The sequence below is a fragment of the Vicugna pacos genome, chromosome 11 (assembly GCF_048564905.1).
Source record: "Vicugna pacos chromosome 11, VicPac4, whole genome shotgun sequence".
Taxonomy (NCBI): Eukaryota; Metazoa; Chordata; class Mammalia; order Artiodactyla; family Camelidae; genus Vicugna; species Vicugna pacos.
This window is the reverse complement of record NC_132997.1, coordinates 91410480-91429182: the sequence shown is the minus strand read 5'-3', so window position 1 is coordinate 91429182 and position 18703 is coordinate 91410480. Positions and strand designations below refer to the sequence as shown.

General features: G+C 49.7%; 1 protein-coding gene across 2 annotated transcripts in view; it reads right to left on the bottom strand.

Moving 5' to 3' along the window:
• Positions 1-13371: 13371 nt before the first annotated feature.
• Positions 13372-18703, bottom strand: part of GRK5 (G protein-coupled receptor kinase 5) — a 202406-nt gene continuing 197074 nt past the window's right edge. For both annotated transcript variants that reach the window (XM_072971986.1, XM_072971987.1), the window contains one exon: positions 13372-17836. In XM_072971986.1, the coding sequence (XP_072828087.1) occupies positions 17738-17836 (99 nt within the window). In that variant the 3' untranslated portion in view covers positions 13372-17737. The remainder of the gene's footprint in view (positions 17837-18703) is intronic.

Here is an 18703-nt window from a genome sequence, read left to right as displayed (position 1 = left end):
ATATTTTATAATAACTGTAAATGAGAAGGAATCTTTAAAAGTTGTATAAAATTTTAAAAATTTTAAAAAGAGATACACTGTTGAATGAAAAAGTCAAGTGGAGAGTACTGTGTACTGTCCTCACTTTAAGTAAGATTTAAAAGGAATATATGTGCAGGGAATAGCTCCAGAGAACTACACAAGAAGGAAAACTCCCTTCCACTGGGGAGAGGGATTGTTCTGTGATTAAAAAAGAAAAATTGAAAAGGAAAAGCAAAGCCTATGGAATCAGACAGGACCAGAGTTTTGGGTCCTGCTTCCAACACTTACTGGCTGGCTGACTTCAGGAAGGTTACTTCACTTCTCTAAACCTCAGTGCTCCCATCTGTAAAATAGGGTTAATAATCATAGTGATACCCAAAGAGGCGGGTGGTTGGGAGAACTGAATGCTAAATGCATGCTAAGCACATGACCCAATAAATACTGCTAATTATTTTTATTAATAAAGACCCCTTGCACAAGCCACTGTTCCTTAGAGGCCTGAAGGCTGTGGCAAACTCCCTTCTTTCCAAGAAACGTGGGTGCCATGAATGTCCCCTGGGTGGCCAGTGGCCGACTGAAGGCCGGAACTAGGTGGTTCTCTCCAGCTGGAGACGGTCTGGCTCTGACTGCCTGGAGCACACACTGTCATTTCCCTGACATGCGTCGCTGGGCCCTGTGTTTAGGGCTGCAGGAATGAGACCACCCATCTGCCCTTCCACGGCCATGGTTGAAGACACTGGAAGAAAGTGGCCCCACTGCTCAGCAACCACAAGGCTTTGAGCAAATAACAGAACCTCTGCTCCCAGTTTCCTGGACTCCAAGCCAGGCCCTCATCTAGCCTGCCTGACTTTTGGAGCCGAACTGATAAACTGTAAAGTGCGGTGCAGTGCTGTGCAGAAACCGAAGGGGAGGAGAAGCACTTTCCCCAAGATCATGCAGTAAAAGTGTCGAGGGTGATCTGTTTTATACATTTGGTTGCCTCATAAAGATTTGTTTGCGGGAAGAAAAGTTTGGGGAAAACACATCTTGCTGTCCTGCCTGCCCTCAGAACCTGGCTTTCTAGTGAACAGATCAAGAAATGAAACAGGGACAGGGATGGACCCTAAAACCAGCTTCAAACTGCAAACCAGGAAAGGGCCTCAAAAAAGCAGAAAGAGGAGCCCTTTCAGATCGACTCCTAAAGACCCCCCAAAAGACGTGGGTCCCCTGGACTGGCAGGGCACGTCCCCTGCTCTGCACCGAAAGCCGATGACATCAGTGTGGTGTCGACCTCAGGGACCCACAGGACAAGTGGCTCTGGCTGTGCTTGGAGTCCGTCTGGGACCAGGACTTGCTGTGTCCTAGTGTCAGAATTCAAGGGACAACGCCACCTTCACAGCCTGCCCCTCCCAGCCCAAAACCCTCGCCAGTCCTGACCATCCACATCCCTCTGCTTCTCAGCCTTGGGTTTTGTTTTGAATTCCCAGATCTCCTATCATATCAACTGTAAGTGGTTTAGTATGCATTTCCAAAAGCTATGGACTTAAAAAGATACAACCACAGCAATTTTGTCAAACCAAAAAAAAAAAAAAAATGGAGTTATTGAAACAGAACCCTAAACTGTCTAATAAAAAAATGATTAAGTATTTACTGAGTATCTGCGGCATGTTTGGGTCCACATCACATCGCATTTAAACCACCTGCTACCCCCTGAGGCAGTTACGTGCTGTGATGCCCTGTCCAAAAATCTCGATACCTGCTGCCCACATAGTGCTCATCCTTCTTCCCTGCTTTAGTTTATATCTTCTTACATATTTTTAAAGACACTTCTAATTTTGAACTAATTTTAGATTCACAGCAAGTTGCAGAGAAAGTTCAGAGAGGCTCCACGCACCCTTCACCCCGTTTCCCGCAGTGGCGTCACCGTAGTGCACCGTCAAAGCCAGGAAATTCACATTGGTCCAATGTGTGTGTGCTGTTTTTAGACCCTTTTTAATACTTGTGTAGACGTGGTAACCACCGCTGCAACCAAGATACAGAATATTCCATCACCGCAAAGATCTCTCTCGTGCCGCTCTTTGTAGTCACACCCACACGCCCACCACCCCTAACCCTGGGGAACCTCTGATCTGTTCCCCATGTCTACAATGTTGACTTTCTGAGAATGACATATAAGCGGAATCACACAGCGTGGGACCGTCTGAGATGGGCTCTTCTCGCTCGGCAGGAAGCCCTCCAGACCCGTGCAAACTGTTGTGTGTCCCTGGCTTTTTATTCCTGATGTTGGGTGGGCTGCTGTTTGCGTAACCGCTCGCCTGCTGAAGGACGTCTGTTTCCCCGCAGCATTGCTGACAAAGATGCTACACATTTATTTATGTGTCTTACTTATTTTCTATCCCCCTCTAGAAGGTATGCCCCATGAAAGTAGAGACTTGGGCCTTTTTTGTTCATCTGTTCACCTCGAGCGCCAGGGCCAGGGCCTGACACACAGAAAGAACTCACTACATATTCACGGAGTGAAGGCTGCATAGTTTTCCAGCAGAAGAGACTTAGATTTGGGGAACGTAAGTAACGTGCTCAAGTTCATGGAGCCAGTGAGATGCAGAGCCTGGTCTTGTACCCGAGTCTCTTGGCTCAAAGCCTCGTTCTCAACCCCCTTCCGGACCGGCTCTTTCTCCTCTCTGGCCAAGTGTGGTCAAAGTGGTCCCTTTTCTGTGTTTCCCTTGGCTTAAAGGACAGAGGTTTTCAACTGGAACTTTACTGACAACCCGCAAAGCCCAAAGGGAAATAAACAAGGGAAAAATGAGGACTTAAAAAATGAGTGTCTCTTTTCTCTTTCAAAAAAAATAATTTTTTTTTAATTGAAGGAGTCAGTTTACAGCGTTGTGTAGTTTCTGGTGTACAGCGTAATGTTTCATTACCGCCCCTCCCCCTTTTAAAGGAGCGTGGAGATTTAATGAGATAAAACACGTGAAATTCTTAGGATAGTGCCTGGGACACAATGTATGCTGAAGAAGCATCTCTCTTTCCCTTCCTTCCTCCTCCTTTTCTAAGTTCCTAGAGCCATTAGATGTTAGACACTGCAGTATGCCCTTGGTATCCGAGGACGTGGAACCCACAGATATGGAGGGCCGACAGTATTGGGGTGCAAGAGAAGTAAAGACACTTCACATCCTTACAGAATTTACGATCTAGTTAGGGCGGCAAGGATGTAAAAGGTTTGGTAAATAATAAAGCACAATAGGAGGGTAAGACGCTATTAACATAATGAATATTGATGTCAAGTATTGCATTACTTTCCTGTTTCTGCTGTAACAAATTACCACAAACTTGGTGGCTGAAAACAACACGAATTTATTCCGGAGGTCAGAAATCTAAACCCAGTTTGCAGGGCTGTAGGGTGGGACTGACAGGTGGGGCAAGTTCGGTTGGAAACCACTGACACTTGGGACTCTGTGACCTGGGTTGTATTGGCCTGGAGCACACCGATAATGTATTTTAAAACAATAATAATGCAAACCATAAATGAAAATAAGCTTTGTATTAGGAGACCCCACTGGGCTCCTGTCCTTTATCTTGGCTGCAATATGTCCATCCTCCCGGCTTCCAGACAGCCGGTGGGAACTATGGAGAGGGGGCAGGTGGAGTGTCCAGGAGCCAGGGTTGGGAGCCTGCCCACCGCATGGTCCTGAGCAACCATATTTGACATCATGTGAGGCCAGTCCCCTTTCCCTGCCCCCTCTTCCCACCGTGGGGCATCAGGGATTCACCAAGAAGGGGCAGGTTGCCAGCATTACGAGATGGCCTTGGGGGCACATTTCTCCCAAACAGAACCACCATGTTCCGGCTCCTCTCATTCTCCATCGAGCTCTGTCTCTCTCTGGGACTTGAAGTGGGACATGTGGAGAGTCCGGGGAAGTTGGCAGCAGGAGAAGAGGATGATCTAGAGAGGCTGGGAGGGGTCAGGAGATGCCAAGCAGGAGTCAGCGAGGCTCTGAGGATTGGAAGAGCAGCCGCTTGTGTCCAGGGTGAGGTGGGTGAGAACAGGGGGAGAAGCTGACTGCCCAGAAGAGGGGAGATGGGTCCCACAGCAGGGGAGGTCCACGGTGGCATCGGGGCCAGGGGTCCTGGGCCACCTCAGAGCCTGGCCCAGACTTCTGGAAGTACATTCTGACTTTGGAGTGCCACAAGGTTCCTGTCTCTTGCGGCCACATAAGCCCTTCAGTCCCCAGCGTGAGCGAAGCCTCCAGAAGCGATGGCTATCCTGGCTAAGAGCCTAAGAGGGCAGTGGGGACGGGTGAGCCTCTGCATCCTTCTCTGGCCGGCTGCGTCAGGGTGTCAGGCACAGGGAGACCGTGGAGGAAGACAGCTCACGTATGGGAGGCGACACTATAATGCTCAGCTCCTGTTGTGCTCGAAAGAGAATGGGCTCTGTGGCTGGACAGAGCAGGGTTCAAGTCCCAGCGCTGCCACTTTCTAGCTGTGTGACCCTGGATGGGTGACTTAAGCAACCAAACCACAGTTTGCTCATCTCTATGATGGGGTAACAGCCCTGCCTTGCTGGGTAGTTGTGCTGATCACTTGAGATCATGGTAACAAAATCCAGCCTTTCTTGGGCTCTTACTCCCTTTGTAACAACAGATCCCCCGCTGGATCTGCATACAAGGCATGTCTTGTTCACAGGACCATGGCCGGCCACCCACCCAACTACAGTCACAGAGCGTTTGGATTTCATAATCCCAGGGAGTACGTAGAGCACAATGTAAATGGTACCCTTGGGACTGTTCATCCTTCATTCATTCATTTCTTCATTGATGATAATGATTATTAGCGATGGCAACCCTTAGGTAAATGAGAAGATAGAAGGAAGCTAGGTGGGAGACAAAAACAGAGCAAGCTGCAGAAGTCAGGCAAATCGTTGGAACTGGGAGGAACTGCCCTGTCATCTAAGCTCAGTACTTCTCCATCTCCCATGACCGGGAAAGGGTCCTGAACACTTGCAGGGAGCCAGGAGCACTGCCCCAAGGGTCCAAAGCAAGTACAAGCATTTTGCAGAGTCATTTGTTTTATCTTACGATTTCATGCAAACTTGAATTTCTCTCCATAAATTTTTGGTTTATGGATATAGAAAAATAATATTTTCAACTAGTTACCATGGAGTAAATCTGAGGCTCTGGAAAAATGTCCCTTGTGTACTGCGGTCACAGCTCTGTGCCCCAGCTTGAGAATGGAGGGGTAGGGCTTATCTGGTCTCATTTTATAGGTAGGGAAACTGAGGCCCAGAGGAAGAAACTTGTTCTAGGTCACGCAGCTGGCAGCAAACTGAGACCAGATCACAGTCACCCACAGAAAAAACATGGTACTTGCAGATAATTTTCTCTTAGAGGGAAATTCATTTATCCACTCTCTGCCCTGGCTGGGGTAGATTATGACTCTGACCTGGGTGTGGATCAGCCGGGAGAAAGTGGGAAGGTGGAACTGTCCACCTGAAGCATCAGATGTTTCCTGGTAGAGTCAGGGCAGGTCAGGTACGGGGCTGGGTGAGGACTGTATGTGTGTTGGTCGGTAGGGGGAGGGTTGGCACACCTTTGAGAGATTCCACAGACCTCTTAGAGTGAACGAGAGGCCTGGGTCTGGTCATTTTAAGGCTTTTAGATGAAAGAAAATAAAGAATGCGAACAAGGATAAATAATTTGTAGAATTAAAAGAAATGGTGACTCCGAACAAATTCCATACTTCTAGCCCACACACAAAATAAAGCGCCATCTAATTGTGCTATTTACAGTGTAATTACAGAATTAGTTTAAAAGATATCCATAGGGCATGTGGTGTGGTCTAGTTAAGGGGCACAAACTTGAAGTTGTTGCAAGAACCATTCTTCAGTCTTGTGGGTGTGGCTGCGTGTAACCTCAGATCTGGCCAAATGGTCCTCGTGCCTCACCCCACATGGGGGGGTGGACAGAGTAACCCTTGGGTTCCAGGTCCGAGGAGGCCTGCTCCACCGGGCGGGAGACATGGCAGCCAGCAGCCTCAACCTGGTGAGCAGATAGCAAAAGGAAGTTCCTTTCTCCCATGGTCCCCATGTCAGTTCCAGAAAAGGATGCTGATGGGCCCGGCTTGGGTCAATACTCTTGACCCGGTTGTGTTGCCAGAGGAAGGGATACTAGGCTGATTTAGGCCTGAGTCGTGTGTCTACTCTCATGGCTAAAGGGACAGTGTCTGTGATCAGAAGTGGGTAGGGACGCTTGTTAGGCAGGCCAGACACTGGTCCGGAGGGAGAGTGAAGCCACCTGGGCTGCAAACACAGGGGGACTCACACCCTCTTGCAGGATTTTCCTACAGCGTCCCACCAGACCCTCGCTGGGAAGATGGAGAGAAACCCGAGAAAGCTTCTCCAAGGGGCCACGTGGGGAAGGGGAGCGGCTCGCACTGAGGAAAGTCCTTTGAGACCCAGCTCCTCAGTTTCTCTAAGAAAAAACCCCTTCGTCTGCAAGGGGAAGGGCAACAAACACTGTAGCTGTAAGGCACGCGGGAACCCTTTGCAGCTGGGGAAGGGAACAGGGCAAAAAGCCCAGGGAAGGGGCAGGAATAGAGCCCAGCCTGGCCTTCCAGCTGGGGCAGGAACACATGAGACTCGTACTCCCGAGATCCACGCTCCCAGGGCCAGCCAAGACCCAGGCTAACGAGAAGATCAGGGAATGCGCCCCTACCCCTTCAATCCAATAAAAGAATTGAGTTTGGAAAAGCCAAACGGTGGATACAGCTAGGGTTGCTGAGACAGATTCTCCTCGGAGAGCAGTACAAAGGGAGACCCAAGTCCAAGCCAGGAGCAGACCCTGAGAAAATCCCTCGGGGGAGTTGGCCCACCCTCTACATGCAAGGTTTCATCACAGGAACTAAGGGAAGACACTCCCCACGCCAGCTCCGCCACTGACTGGATTAACACAGCGACACACTGAAGCATGCTCGTCTCCAAGCATTACAACAGTGACTTCAGGATCTGCCGTCTTACGCAATGCATCCAGCTTCCAAGTTATGAGGCAGACAAAAAGGGGAAAGAAACTGCAGTCTGAAGAGACCGATATGATAATATGACAGAGAGGATGGAACTATCAGAGAGAGAATTTAAAATATCTGATTAATACAGGAGAAGCTTCAATGGAGAATGGGAGATGGGGTAATGACTTCAGCAGAGACAGGAATGATAATGTACTGAAGGAAAAAACTGTCAAGCCAGGATTCAACACCCAGCAATTGTCTTTAAAAAATGAAAAACACAAATATAGATCTTCTCAGACAAATAACGCATAAGGGAAATTCACTGTCAGCAGACTTACTCTGCAGGAAATAAGAGAAGTTCTTAGGGAGAAAAAAATACGATATAGGTTAGAAACTTGGATCTGCAGAGAGATAAAGAGCATTGGGAAAGGAGTAAGTGAAGGTAAACTAAGTATTTTTCCTTGCTTTTAATTTCTCTAAAAGATAACTGAATTTTTAAAGCAAAAATAGCAACAATGCATTGTATGCTTATAGCATGTATAAAAATAAAATAAAATAAATGGCAACACTAGCACAAGAATAGGAAAGAGGATTTGGGAATATCATGTTTTTAAGATCCTATGTGACTCATAAAGCAATATATTATTTGAGGGTAGACTCAGGTTTTTGAAATGCATATTGTAAGCTCTGTGGCAACTACTAAAATATTTTTAAAGCTGTAAATAATAACTCAACAGAAGAGTTATATGGAATCATAAGACATGCGCAGTTAAGCCCACAGAAGGCAGAGAAGAAGGAGAAATAGGAACAAATGGACCAAACAGAGAACAGCTAACAAGAGGGTAGGTTTTCATCCACCCCATATTCACAATTACTTTAAATGAGAGTGGTCCAGACATACCAGCTAAGAGACATCGTCTGATTGGATTAAAAAGTAAGGCCCAGCTCTACATGGTCCACAAAAAACCCACTTTAAGTATAAAGCTTTCACAGGCTTGCTGAGGGCCTCTTCTCCTATTGCCTGAAAAACCTATTTGCTTTAAAAACCCTTGCTTCGGAGTTTGGGCAAAAGTCAAGTTCAGCTTTTCTCAGGCTTGGATGCGCTTCACAGTATTGGGGGGGGGTCTCAAGTTTTGGCTCACTCAAATGTTGTCTTGTGTGTAATTTTCTTTGAAATACTTTGGTATAAACAGTGAAATAACATGTGTATGGAGGTTAACTTTAGGCCACACCCTTGAAGAACTCCATTAGCTTATGCAGGACCCTAATCAGGAATCCACACTCCCAGTGTAGTCACGTGTTCAAAATATCGCTTCCAAAATCTGCAGAGAGGGTTTATTCAGATGTGGTTTCTGCCCAAGCCAACGACAAATGTGCTTTCAAGTTGGCAGGAACTTGGACAATGATGTTGGAAACATCTCTGTTCTAACATTCAGCCTCATACCAGCCCCCAGACAGGGGGTTCTGGCTTGGCCTCTTGTAGTTGGTAATTTTCATTATTATTGTTTTATGAGGGGAGGATGGAAAAGGGAGAAGAGAGAATTTTTTTTTTTAATATCTCCTGCATGCCAGGTCCATTCTCAGGTAATTAAGCACATTCTCACGCTTGAAGTGGGGCTCGGTTTTCCTACGGAAGCATCCATGAGCCTCAGGCTCTGGCATCTCCCGCCTGAGTGTCTGTGTCTTTCTGACGTCGCTGGGAAAAGCAGTGTCTTCATTTTAGCCACTGTATGACCCAGCAGGTAAGCGTGTAAGTTCTGGAGCCCAGTTGCCTGGGTTCAAATCCCAGCACCTCTGCTTACACAGCTGGGAGAGCTTGGCTAAATGACTTGCTCTCTTTAAGCCTCGGTTTCCCAATTTGTAAATGGGTATTGTAAGAGTATTCAATCCTCTCTGGATGAGGTAATCCCCATAAAGCGTACAGCAATGCAGTCCTGGTGTAAACTCTATTGGATGATAAATGGGAATTGATTCTTTCCCATTATTTACTGGTTTTCAAAATAATGTGTTAGTTCTCCAGAATCCTCCAAAGGTGACTGATGGCTTTTTTAAAAAAAATTATTTTGTGTACTATTACAAACTCCTGAGGAGGGTGAGTATAGCTCAAGTGGTAGAGTGCATGCTTAGCATGCATGAGTTCCTGGGTTCAGCTCCCAGTACCTCCATCAAAAATAAGTACATAAATAAACCTAATTACCTCCCCCATCAAAAACAGAAAAACAAAAACCAAAATCCTGAATTTCAGCGTGTTTGATGTGTTTTAATCTATTGTCCTTCCTAATACTCCAGTTGTCCCCTGTTTGGCCACTGGGCACTCCAAGTTGCTCCTGGGTGTTTTGGACACAACCCTAGCAGTCTATGATAAATTCCTTGTTTTCTGGGACAAGATGCTCTAGGTTTCTCCTGGGCATTTTCTCCCCCGGCCACAAAATCAGCTGTTTCACCAGGAGCCCTGGGTCCTTTCAGTGGGAAATGGTATTTGGAGGCCACAGTCTGGGGTCCCCAGGACTCCTTGCTGTTGTCAAACCCAAGTTCGTGTGCCTGACACACAGTGAGGCCAAACAAACCAAAGCGTCGGAGTTTGGAGCAGAGGAGATTTATTGCAGGGCCCAGCGAGGAGAACGGAAGCCTCGTGGCTTAAAATCCCAAACTCCCTGATCTCCCTGATGGTTTTTGGGAAAGCTTTTTTAAAGGCCAAATCTGGGGTGAGGGCTACGGGGTGTGTGACTTTCTTCTGATCAGATGGTGGTGAGATAATGGGGTGAGGTCTCCAGAATCTCAGCTTTCTGGTTCCAACCAGCGCGGAGGTCTCCCTGCCTGTGGTCAGCAGGCAGTCGGCACCCGCTGCCTGGGTGGGGGTCTTAGTTTCTGCAGAACTCAAGGATCTGTGTCATATCGTTATCGATGTCCCTTCAGGAGGAACTAGGAAGCCTATGACTCTTACAACTGCTTGAATCTGCTTTTTGGAACTAGGGGAAGACCTAGGACACTAAAGTCTTTTTTTTTTTCTCTACAAAGAAGGAAACAGGGGGCACGGAGGGGTTTTTGTAGCTGGGAGAGTCCCACAGGGTCCCGCTTGGTTTCAAAGTCACTTGAGAACGTTCTGTGTGATTATGCCACCAACTGCATACCCAGACAGGTTTCTTTTGTCTTTTGAATTTTAGGGAATGCTTTTAAAATTATTCGTTTTGTTTTATAATCATCTAGAGCACTGACAGGTGAGAGTTGAATTTTATCTTAGCCCTGTGCTCCTGAAAAAGTGGCTTTAAAGAAATACTCTTCACCCTTTTGTGTTCCAAAAAAAAACCCCCAGCTCACTGCAAAGAACCTCCCTTCCCACTGAGATAAGACCCATGGATGCCTAGGACAAGACAAGACACAGGCCCTCCCAATTCCCAGTTTTTGCCGCATAGATGATTAGCTGAATTGTCAGTCCTCATTGACCCTTTGGAACAAAATGTCAACCCAGTTTTGGTTGTTTCTCTCCTTCCTCCAGTCCCTGAACTCTGGCCCACTCTCAGCCGGAGCCAGCACACAGCCCCTTGGAGAATAGGCTGGGCTTGGGGTAAAGCATTCTCTTCTAGAAAGAATGAGGGCGGGGAAGCGGGATGCGAGGCGGCTTGTTGACCCCCTCCGTGACGAAAACCCCCTTTTCCCAATCCCTGAGCCCTTGCAGGTCTCATGGTCAAAGCGACCTCTCTTCTGCGATATTCTCCATCCCCCCGTTGCAATAAGCCCTTCTTCCCTCCTTTGGAAGAATCCTTTTGAATAAAAGTCTCCCTTCACCAAATCCAGATCTGTTTATTTGACCCCTGACTTTCAAAGTCAAATCTACAAGATAAGCACATTCAGAGAAGTCTGGCTCTTTAATCTGTCCCTCACCCCATTTCCCTCTTGGCTACCGCTCCCTCTAGGTAACTTTTTTCTCTTTTAGCTTTTGATTTTTCCTTCCATTTAAAAAAATTTAAGGCAACAAGGTTACACATTGCATCTTTGCTCCCATTTTTAAGGCACAAAGGTGGCCAACCACACACTTCTTCCCATTTATAGGTAAGAGCCTCAACCACGTGAACCCTCTGCTGTTTCAGTTTGACAGGCTGTCAATAGGGGAACTGTGGGGTCAATGAGATTTCAAGATGAAAGCACTTTGTAAATTAGTAGCCCTCAGACTTGAGCGTGTCCCTGAATCACCTGGAGGGCCTGTTAACAGATCCCACTCAGAGTTCCTGATTCAGTGGACCTGGGGTGGGGGTGAGAATTTGCTCAGGTGAGAAGTAGCTGGTAGACTACTGCTGCTGGTCTGGGGCCCAGACTTTGAGAACCGCTGGTATGAGCCACCCTAAAGAGCAGGACAAACGTACATGAGTGTTACAAAGACATCTGTACCTCTGAATGCAGGGCCTAAGGGGCTTGGCAGTGGGGATGCAGGTCCTGGCTTGGCTTCAGATCCTGGCCTGACGTTCCAGTTTGGGGTTCTCGAGGACGTCTCTCAAAGGTAGTCCATGGACCAGCAGCTTCTCCCGGGAGCTTGTTAGAAATGCAGACCCTGACCGAGTTCTACTGAGTCAGTCTGTAGTTTACGAAACACCCAGGTAAGGCTATGCTCCTTCAATGTGAGGGGCATTGGCCTAAGTCTGTGTGCCCTCTTGTTTATCTATGCCGGCTGGGGGGTGGGGTAGGGTGGGGGTGATGCCCCCTGGAATGCAAGCTGGAGAGGGCAGGGGCTTTGTCTGATTTTGTTCTGGGGCAGAGCTGCCGGCATCAGCCGACCCCGGCCAGGCAGTGTTTGGCTGTAGGAGCCCTGACTTGCTGCCGTTTGAGTGTCGGTCCCCAAGGGCCCCCTCTTTCCTTTCTCTTCGTGGTCTCCAGGGGTGGCAGGTAGATACCACCCCCCCGGGCCCCCTCCCAGAGGGATAGTGGCTTGAAGCTTCTTGGTGCCCTGGGGGTGCCCACTTTGAGCTTCTCCTGGAAATGAATTAGAGGCCATTTCAGCCCTCACTTACCCTATCCATGCTGCCTGGAGTGAGAGGCGGGGAAGGGCCTGGAAGGGTGGAGGAGGTGAGGGAGGGCCGCTGCCTGCCCCCAGCCCACCCCATCTGCCTGGGAAGGGGCCGGAGTTTCTCCCTCAGCCCGTGTCCCAGGCCGGCTCAGGCACGGGAGGTGTCTGGGATGGTGGGAGCAGGTCCCAGAGAAATCACTGGGGCCAAGGAGAGAACTGCCCCTGTGAGGAGGGACGCTCCCCATCCCGAGGACGGCACCCCGTTCAGACGCTCAGAGCTTCTCCCACCCCTCCGTTTTCTCCAGGTGAGGTCTCCCTTGGTTCTTCAGCTGGCAAGGCCCCCCCATCCCACCCCATTGTCACCAGCACCTCTTTCTCCAGTTCTCAACCCCCCCAACATCCTCCCCAGTCCTTTTCTCTCATCAGGGAAGACACCTGTTCCGGGAGCCAGGGGTAAACATTATTCCAATTCCTACCTTCCCTGTGAGACGGGTCAGTTCGAGCCTTGACTCTCAGCTCAGGGCCTCTCTCCACCAGGCACTGGGACTGCAGCCAGCTCTGAGGCTGGGCTGAGGGTGCCATGTGTGTGGGTCTATGACCCCCTGTCCTGAGGTCAAAGATAGCTAGGGTGACTGTGTCCTCCAGGGCAAAGCCCTCTGTTCTGGGCATCACGTGTCCCCCTGAATCCTCCAGGAGCCCCACCGTTCAGCTGTTATCCCATTTTACAGATGAAGCCACTGAGGCTCGGAGTTACGCGACCACTCAAGATCATACCGATGATCAGTGAGGGTTTATCTGAGCCCAAAGTCCTGCTCATTGTACCACTAAGCCAAGCTAGTAAAGGGGGACTGATGGGGTCTCGATTTCTAGATTGGAACTGGGTTCTGAGGCATAAGCACCATCCTGCCGTGCTGGTGACCCAGTTCTAGCGTGTGGCTCGGTGAAGGCTGAACAGCCAGAAGAGGCCCTCTCTGCGGAGCCCACCTGAGTCATGGCCTCCATCAGGGAAAACCCGCAGGTGAAGGTGCCCCATCCGACATCTGGATGCTGGCACTGAGCAGCCCTCTGGCCCCTCTCCTGCTTGGTATCATGTGGCAGGAACACTTGTGGAGTCATCTGCTGGGTTTGGGATCAGAAACCAGTCAAACTGGAAAGGGCTCAGGTGGTCTCCTTAGGCCCTGCACCCTGGAGCTGGGCCATCTGTGGGCAGGTCAGGGGTGGTAAGTGTGCGGGCAGCTTTGTGTGGGGCCGAACCATCCACCTGAGAAAAGGTTACCGCAAAGACTGAAGCAGCAGGTCCTGGAGGCTTGAGGGCAGCTGTCATCTGCAGAAGGAACAGAACAGCTCAGCAGAAGGAAAGAAATGCAGCCGTATTTTCATTAAGGAATTTATTTCTCTTTAAAAAAACAACAGTGGTTCGATCTAGATACAGCAGCACTGTGACATATTCGACAAAATATACAAAGATTCAGAGCAGCAGGGAAACAAAAGCCGTTATCTTCAGGAATGCCCTCCAAAGTGGAGCTATGTTTATTCATCAATGTTAAAATCTCCCTGAAAAAAAAAATGGAAACCTTTGGATACTAGAAGGATCATTATTTCAACACTACCAACAGCCACTAAGCTCTTCTAATTGAGAACAATCGCTTTTGATCTATTACGAAAAAGACTTATTGATGGACTGGCAAAAGACATCTAGATTCTTCTTTTGGAAAATGTCTTTCCCTCTGGAGGAAAGCTAGCCTCTCAAATGTTTTAACCACTGTCCACAACACAAGCCTTTAAAGTTAGATCGGACAAGGCACTCGCTCCTGAGCAGGGTCTGACTCGCACACACTGGATCTTCAGAAGCTGGGCTGGTTGGTTGATTAAGCAGGTACAGGAGGTGCCTCGGTGGATGAGGTGTCACCATCGTTGTCTGTTGTGATCAGAAAGAAGGGAGCTCTCTGCCGTTCATGACTCCGTCACTTGGCAATGCACAAGGATTCACTTTCGATACAAAGGCTAAAAAGTTAGGAGATCCTGTCTCAGAGAGTGGAGCTATGAGAGGAGACAATCAGAGGGGTTGCTCCGGGATGTGTGAGCACACAGCAGCCCAAGAGGAGAGCCGGGCATCACCTCAGTTGGCGTTTCCTCTTCATCTCGGTGGACTTCCAGTGGTCCATGAGGCCACTGCTCCCTCTGGCAAGGCCTGGGATGCCAGGATCAAGGAGGCTGCAGTGCCCTCTCTGTACGGAGGTCTGGGCCAGCAGCTCACGTGAGAAAGTTGGTGGGAGACCTTTGGGGAAAGGACAGGGGTGTGGAAGAATAAGGGGGTACTTCCATGGTGGGCTGGGCTCCTCCAAGCCGCATGGAGACCCCCAGCTTCTCGGAGGGCAGGCCCTCAGCATCATCAGGGCTTGTGAGGGTCAAGGGCAGGTGGCCACATCTTACTTGTGCCTTCAATGCCAAGGCCACGTCCAAATAATGTGTCTCCAGAACTCGCTGCCATCTCCCCAGCAGGCTGCCCGAGAAGCGTGCCTCCACCAGGCCACACTGCTTCCACGCAGCACAGCCTCCGAGACCAAGTGCTCCCCTTGGCTAAGAGCAGTGTATCTCGGGAAACAAGCCCTCCAGGGGCTGCTCAAGACAGAGCAACACTTGGCTACCGTGCAAGTGAGTCGCTCTCACAAGAAGCCTCATGGTTTATGAAGTGATGTTCCTGGCCTAGAAAGATAAGAGGTTGAATTGATGTGGGAGGTGGTGTCATCCTCCATGAAGGTGGGGTTGGGTCTTCGTGATCTTATGGGTGATATCATGGGGGCCCCCGCCGGGGACAGCGGCTTGTCTCCAGAAAAGTGGAAGCAGAGATAATGCTGCAAGACCCTGCATCTCACCTCAAAAGCACAAAGTCGGCGAAGGTCCAGCGAGAAAAAACATTACACTTGGAGGAAGAAAGCTCTTCTGCGAAGAGCTCAAATGCAGTAAAAAAAAATATTTAAATCCACTCACTGTCCAAACACGCCTCATCCTGATAAGTGGATGGTGGAAAGGTGTTTTTTATTTTAATTAAAAAATCTTTTTAAAAATGCAGCTATAGAAAACAGGCTGGAGTAGAAGTCAGAGGGGAGGGGTGGTCCAGGGACAGGAACTGTGGTGACCGGGGACCTGATGGGGAGGGGGCTGACTTTCAGACACTGCTAAATGAAGATGTCCCTCTGTACAAAGCAATGGGCCAAAAGGAAGAGGACTGCAAAGGCCAGTGACTCAACTTCGCGTCCTCTGGGCAATCATGGGGCAGGTGGCGAATGTGAAGGAAGATCGCCGTTATTCTAAGGGCCACGCAAAGCTCTGTGCCTTAGCATCTGTGGTCTCATGACGCAGAAACACTGAGCAGATGCATGTTTTTTTCTTGCTCCTTGAGGATTCTCTGCTGAAAATGGACAGTGTGTTGGATTTGAGGAGCAAAGAGACTGGCTTCTTCACACCATGCACCTGGACAGGGTTGGGTTGCTGTGAGTTGGGCAAAATGAATGAAACTTCTGGACCAGAGGGTGGGACGGTCCCAGGAAGATGATTGTCCTTCTTTTTCTTAAGAAAGGAGGGTCAGTAAGAGTTGGGGATCTTAAAATACTGGCCAAAGAGCTCTCCACTTCCTCAACAAAAATTGAATATGGCTGTTTGTATTCATCTTGTATTCAGCCCAAGAAGGGTGGGGGAAGCAGCCCCAGAGACAAGAGCTGGTCTCCAAGAAAATAACACTGCATATTAAAGGGATCCGAGGGAGGCCCAACTGTTTCTTTTCTCCCCTTTGTTTGTAAAATGACCTCAAGACAGTCAGTTGCAAAGGTCAGGCCCCTTTCTCGCAGTGTGCCCCGGGGCCCAACGGCACACTCTGGGGAAGGAGCATGGAAATTGGGACACAAGGCTGACATACTGGCTTCTCTCCTCCCTAGAAGCTCAGGCTCCATAGCTGCCCGGTCACCTGGAGAAATAAGCATGGGAGGGTCACATCCGAAGCCCCACCAACGGCCTGAAGTAGTGATTCGCACACTCCAGGGTGCAGCAGAATGACCCAGCGAGGTTTTTACGGATGCAGATCCCTGGGCCCTACTCCCAGAGAATCCCAGTCCGTAGGTTTGGGGTGAAGCCCAGAATTTGTATTTAAGTTGGAGATGCCGCTGCAGGAAGTGCAGCGCCCACACCAGGAGAACCCAGGTCTGACTGAGGCGAACTCAGCAGGCAGGGGAGCTCGGGGAGGCAACCACTCACCCCGCCCCGGAGAGGAGGCAAAGGAGGGTTTGCTCCTTGTCGCCTTGTAGAGGCAGCAGGGGGAGGCCGGCGGCTCCCTGGGGCTGGGCAGCCATGCTCAGAGGGCCCCGGGACTGCCCTCCGAGGCCCTGGTCTGGCAACGCTGAGTCCTCCTGGGGCAACTTGTGCCTGGAGCCTTGAGTTGCCTGATTAGCACTCACCTCTGCCCCCACTGCTCCCACAAGTGACAGTGAGTTTGTCTTGAGCTTCTTTGGTGGCCTGGCCTCTCCTTGGGCATCTCACTTGCTTGAAGGGCCAACTCCACCCATCCATGCCACCCGGGCCAGTGAATCTGTGGGGCCCTGTGAAGCTCTCAAGACCCTATGACCCCGTAAACACTGAGTGCCCAGAGATCCTGGGTGAGCCTCTCCGCTCTCATTTAGGATGACCCCATGAGCCCCGCTCCCTGGTGCTTCCATGGGCTGGAAGGGTCTGGGACTCCTGGGTCCCTGGCTGCTCCTTATCATTGCTATGCCTCTCTTAACAATAGAATAAAACAATCCCCAAATGCAAACCTCTTGGAGACATACTGGCTTTAGCAGTCAGAACCTGTTCAGAAAGAAGGAGGCCCAGACACCACTGTGCTGAAGACCCTCAGCTCCGCGTACCGGCTGCCTTCCAGAAGGAAGAGGAGGCTGAGGCCAAAGGAGCAATGGTGCCGTGCGCCCCAAATGGAAAAGTGCACATCTTGGCAGAGCTGGCCCCAGGCAACTCCGTGGACCCCAACGGAAGACATTCTGGCTGGGGGTGAAGTCCCAATGTGCCTTTGAGCATTTAATTCTGATCGTTACAAGCCAACAGAACGGTGATACCAAAGCAAGGGAAGGGTTATAGAGATGGATACAACCAATCCTTTAGAAGTGAAATGTGAATTCTTTTCTACATTTAATAAAAACATTTTCTCATTTGAGGCGCTGGAAGTCTTGAGTCACATTTTTCTTTCTTTTTTTTTTTTTTTTTGGTAAATCCCCACTCCCACCCCTCAAATGTCTTAAAACACATGGCTTAACAGTGGCTACACAGAAAATATACACCCTCAAAGTCTGACTTTCATTTAAATACAAATATACAAAATGTAAACTGAGACAACAGAGAAATTTACAAAACTTTTCTTTAAAAATAACGAAGACAAAATTCAGTTCTAGTTATGACGCTATTAAAATACGTGCAAGTTGTCGTATCCAATTGGATTTCTATTGCAATGTCCGACCGAGACACATCTGATCCACCTCGGCCTGAGGGCCGCCTTCGAACACAGACCTGAGTGGAAATCTCTTTGAGGAACCTGGAGGCTCCACATCGAGGAGGTGGATGGCCTCCTTCCCCGGCTCCGGGAGGGCTCCCCTGTCCGTCCTGCCAGTGCGGAAGCTCCACTGGGCACAAGTCCACTTCCAAGGAGGAGAAGGGTCTAGGCTGGTCCCACCATGGACTTCAAGGCCAGAGCAGCAACTAGCTGCTTCCAGTGGAGTTTGAGCTGACATGGTTTGAATTTATGTGGTGGTTAAAACTGGTCTTGGAATTGGGCGAACTCTTGGAATTGTTCTGATGCTGGGAGGGAGTTGAACAGGGAGGAGAGAGAGATGGAGAGAAGTTAGTCATGGTAGAGTCGAGCCCTGGGCCCCTCACATCACAGGGACCTCTAGATCTGAAAACGAAGACGGGGCTCGGGACCCCCGACCAGCTCCTCTCGCTTCCTACTGCCTCCTGTTCTCCCCCTGCAGACCCTGTCCAGAGGCCACGCCTAGGGGCAGAGGGCGTTATCGGGTGCCTGGGAAGAGCTATGCAATTAATAACCCAAGGCAGGGAGGAGGTGGCCCCTCCGACTATGTTTAGGTGGTTAGGCCTGCAGGCCCGGAGTCAGGCTGTCAGTTCGAATCCGAAATCTACCCCTTCTTAGCTGAGGGACTTTGGGCAAGTTACTGACTCCCTCCATTGTCTTGCCTGTAATGTGGGTTAGGAGCCACTTCTGCCCAGATCTGGAGAAGGAAACAAGACCGTGTGTGCCCTGAGCTCTATCTAGCAGGTGCACGGCCTGGGAACCACAAGCTGCTTGTCCTCAGTACTCTGGGCACCCTCTGGGCACCCCCCTGGGTGCGGGTGCCTCACGTCACAGGAGAAGAGAGACTGGAGAGTCTCATTGGTGGTTGTGCTGGGCACCATGAGAGGCCACTGTCCTCCACCTCACTCAGTCCTCTTCCTAACCCTGGGCAGTGAGCATTTCCATCCCGATTTTTCAGGTGGGCAAATGGAGGCTAGGGGAGGTTCAATAAGCTGCCACTCAACCAAGAAGGGTCAGGGCCTCCACGGAGAGTGCTTAACCCAGGACCTGGGGCCGTCCTGGGGGGCTCAGCCACATCGGGGGATGGGACAGGTAATTTCTTTCTGGAATTTCAGTTTCACTTGGAAGCATCTGGG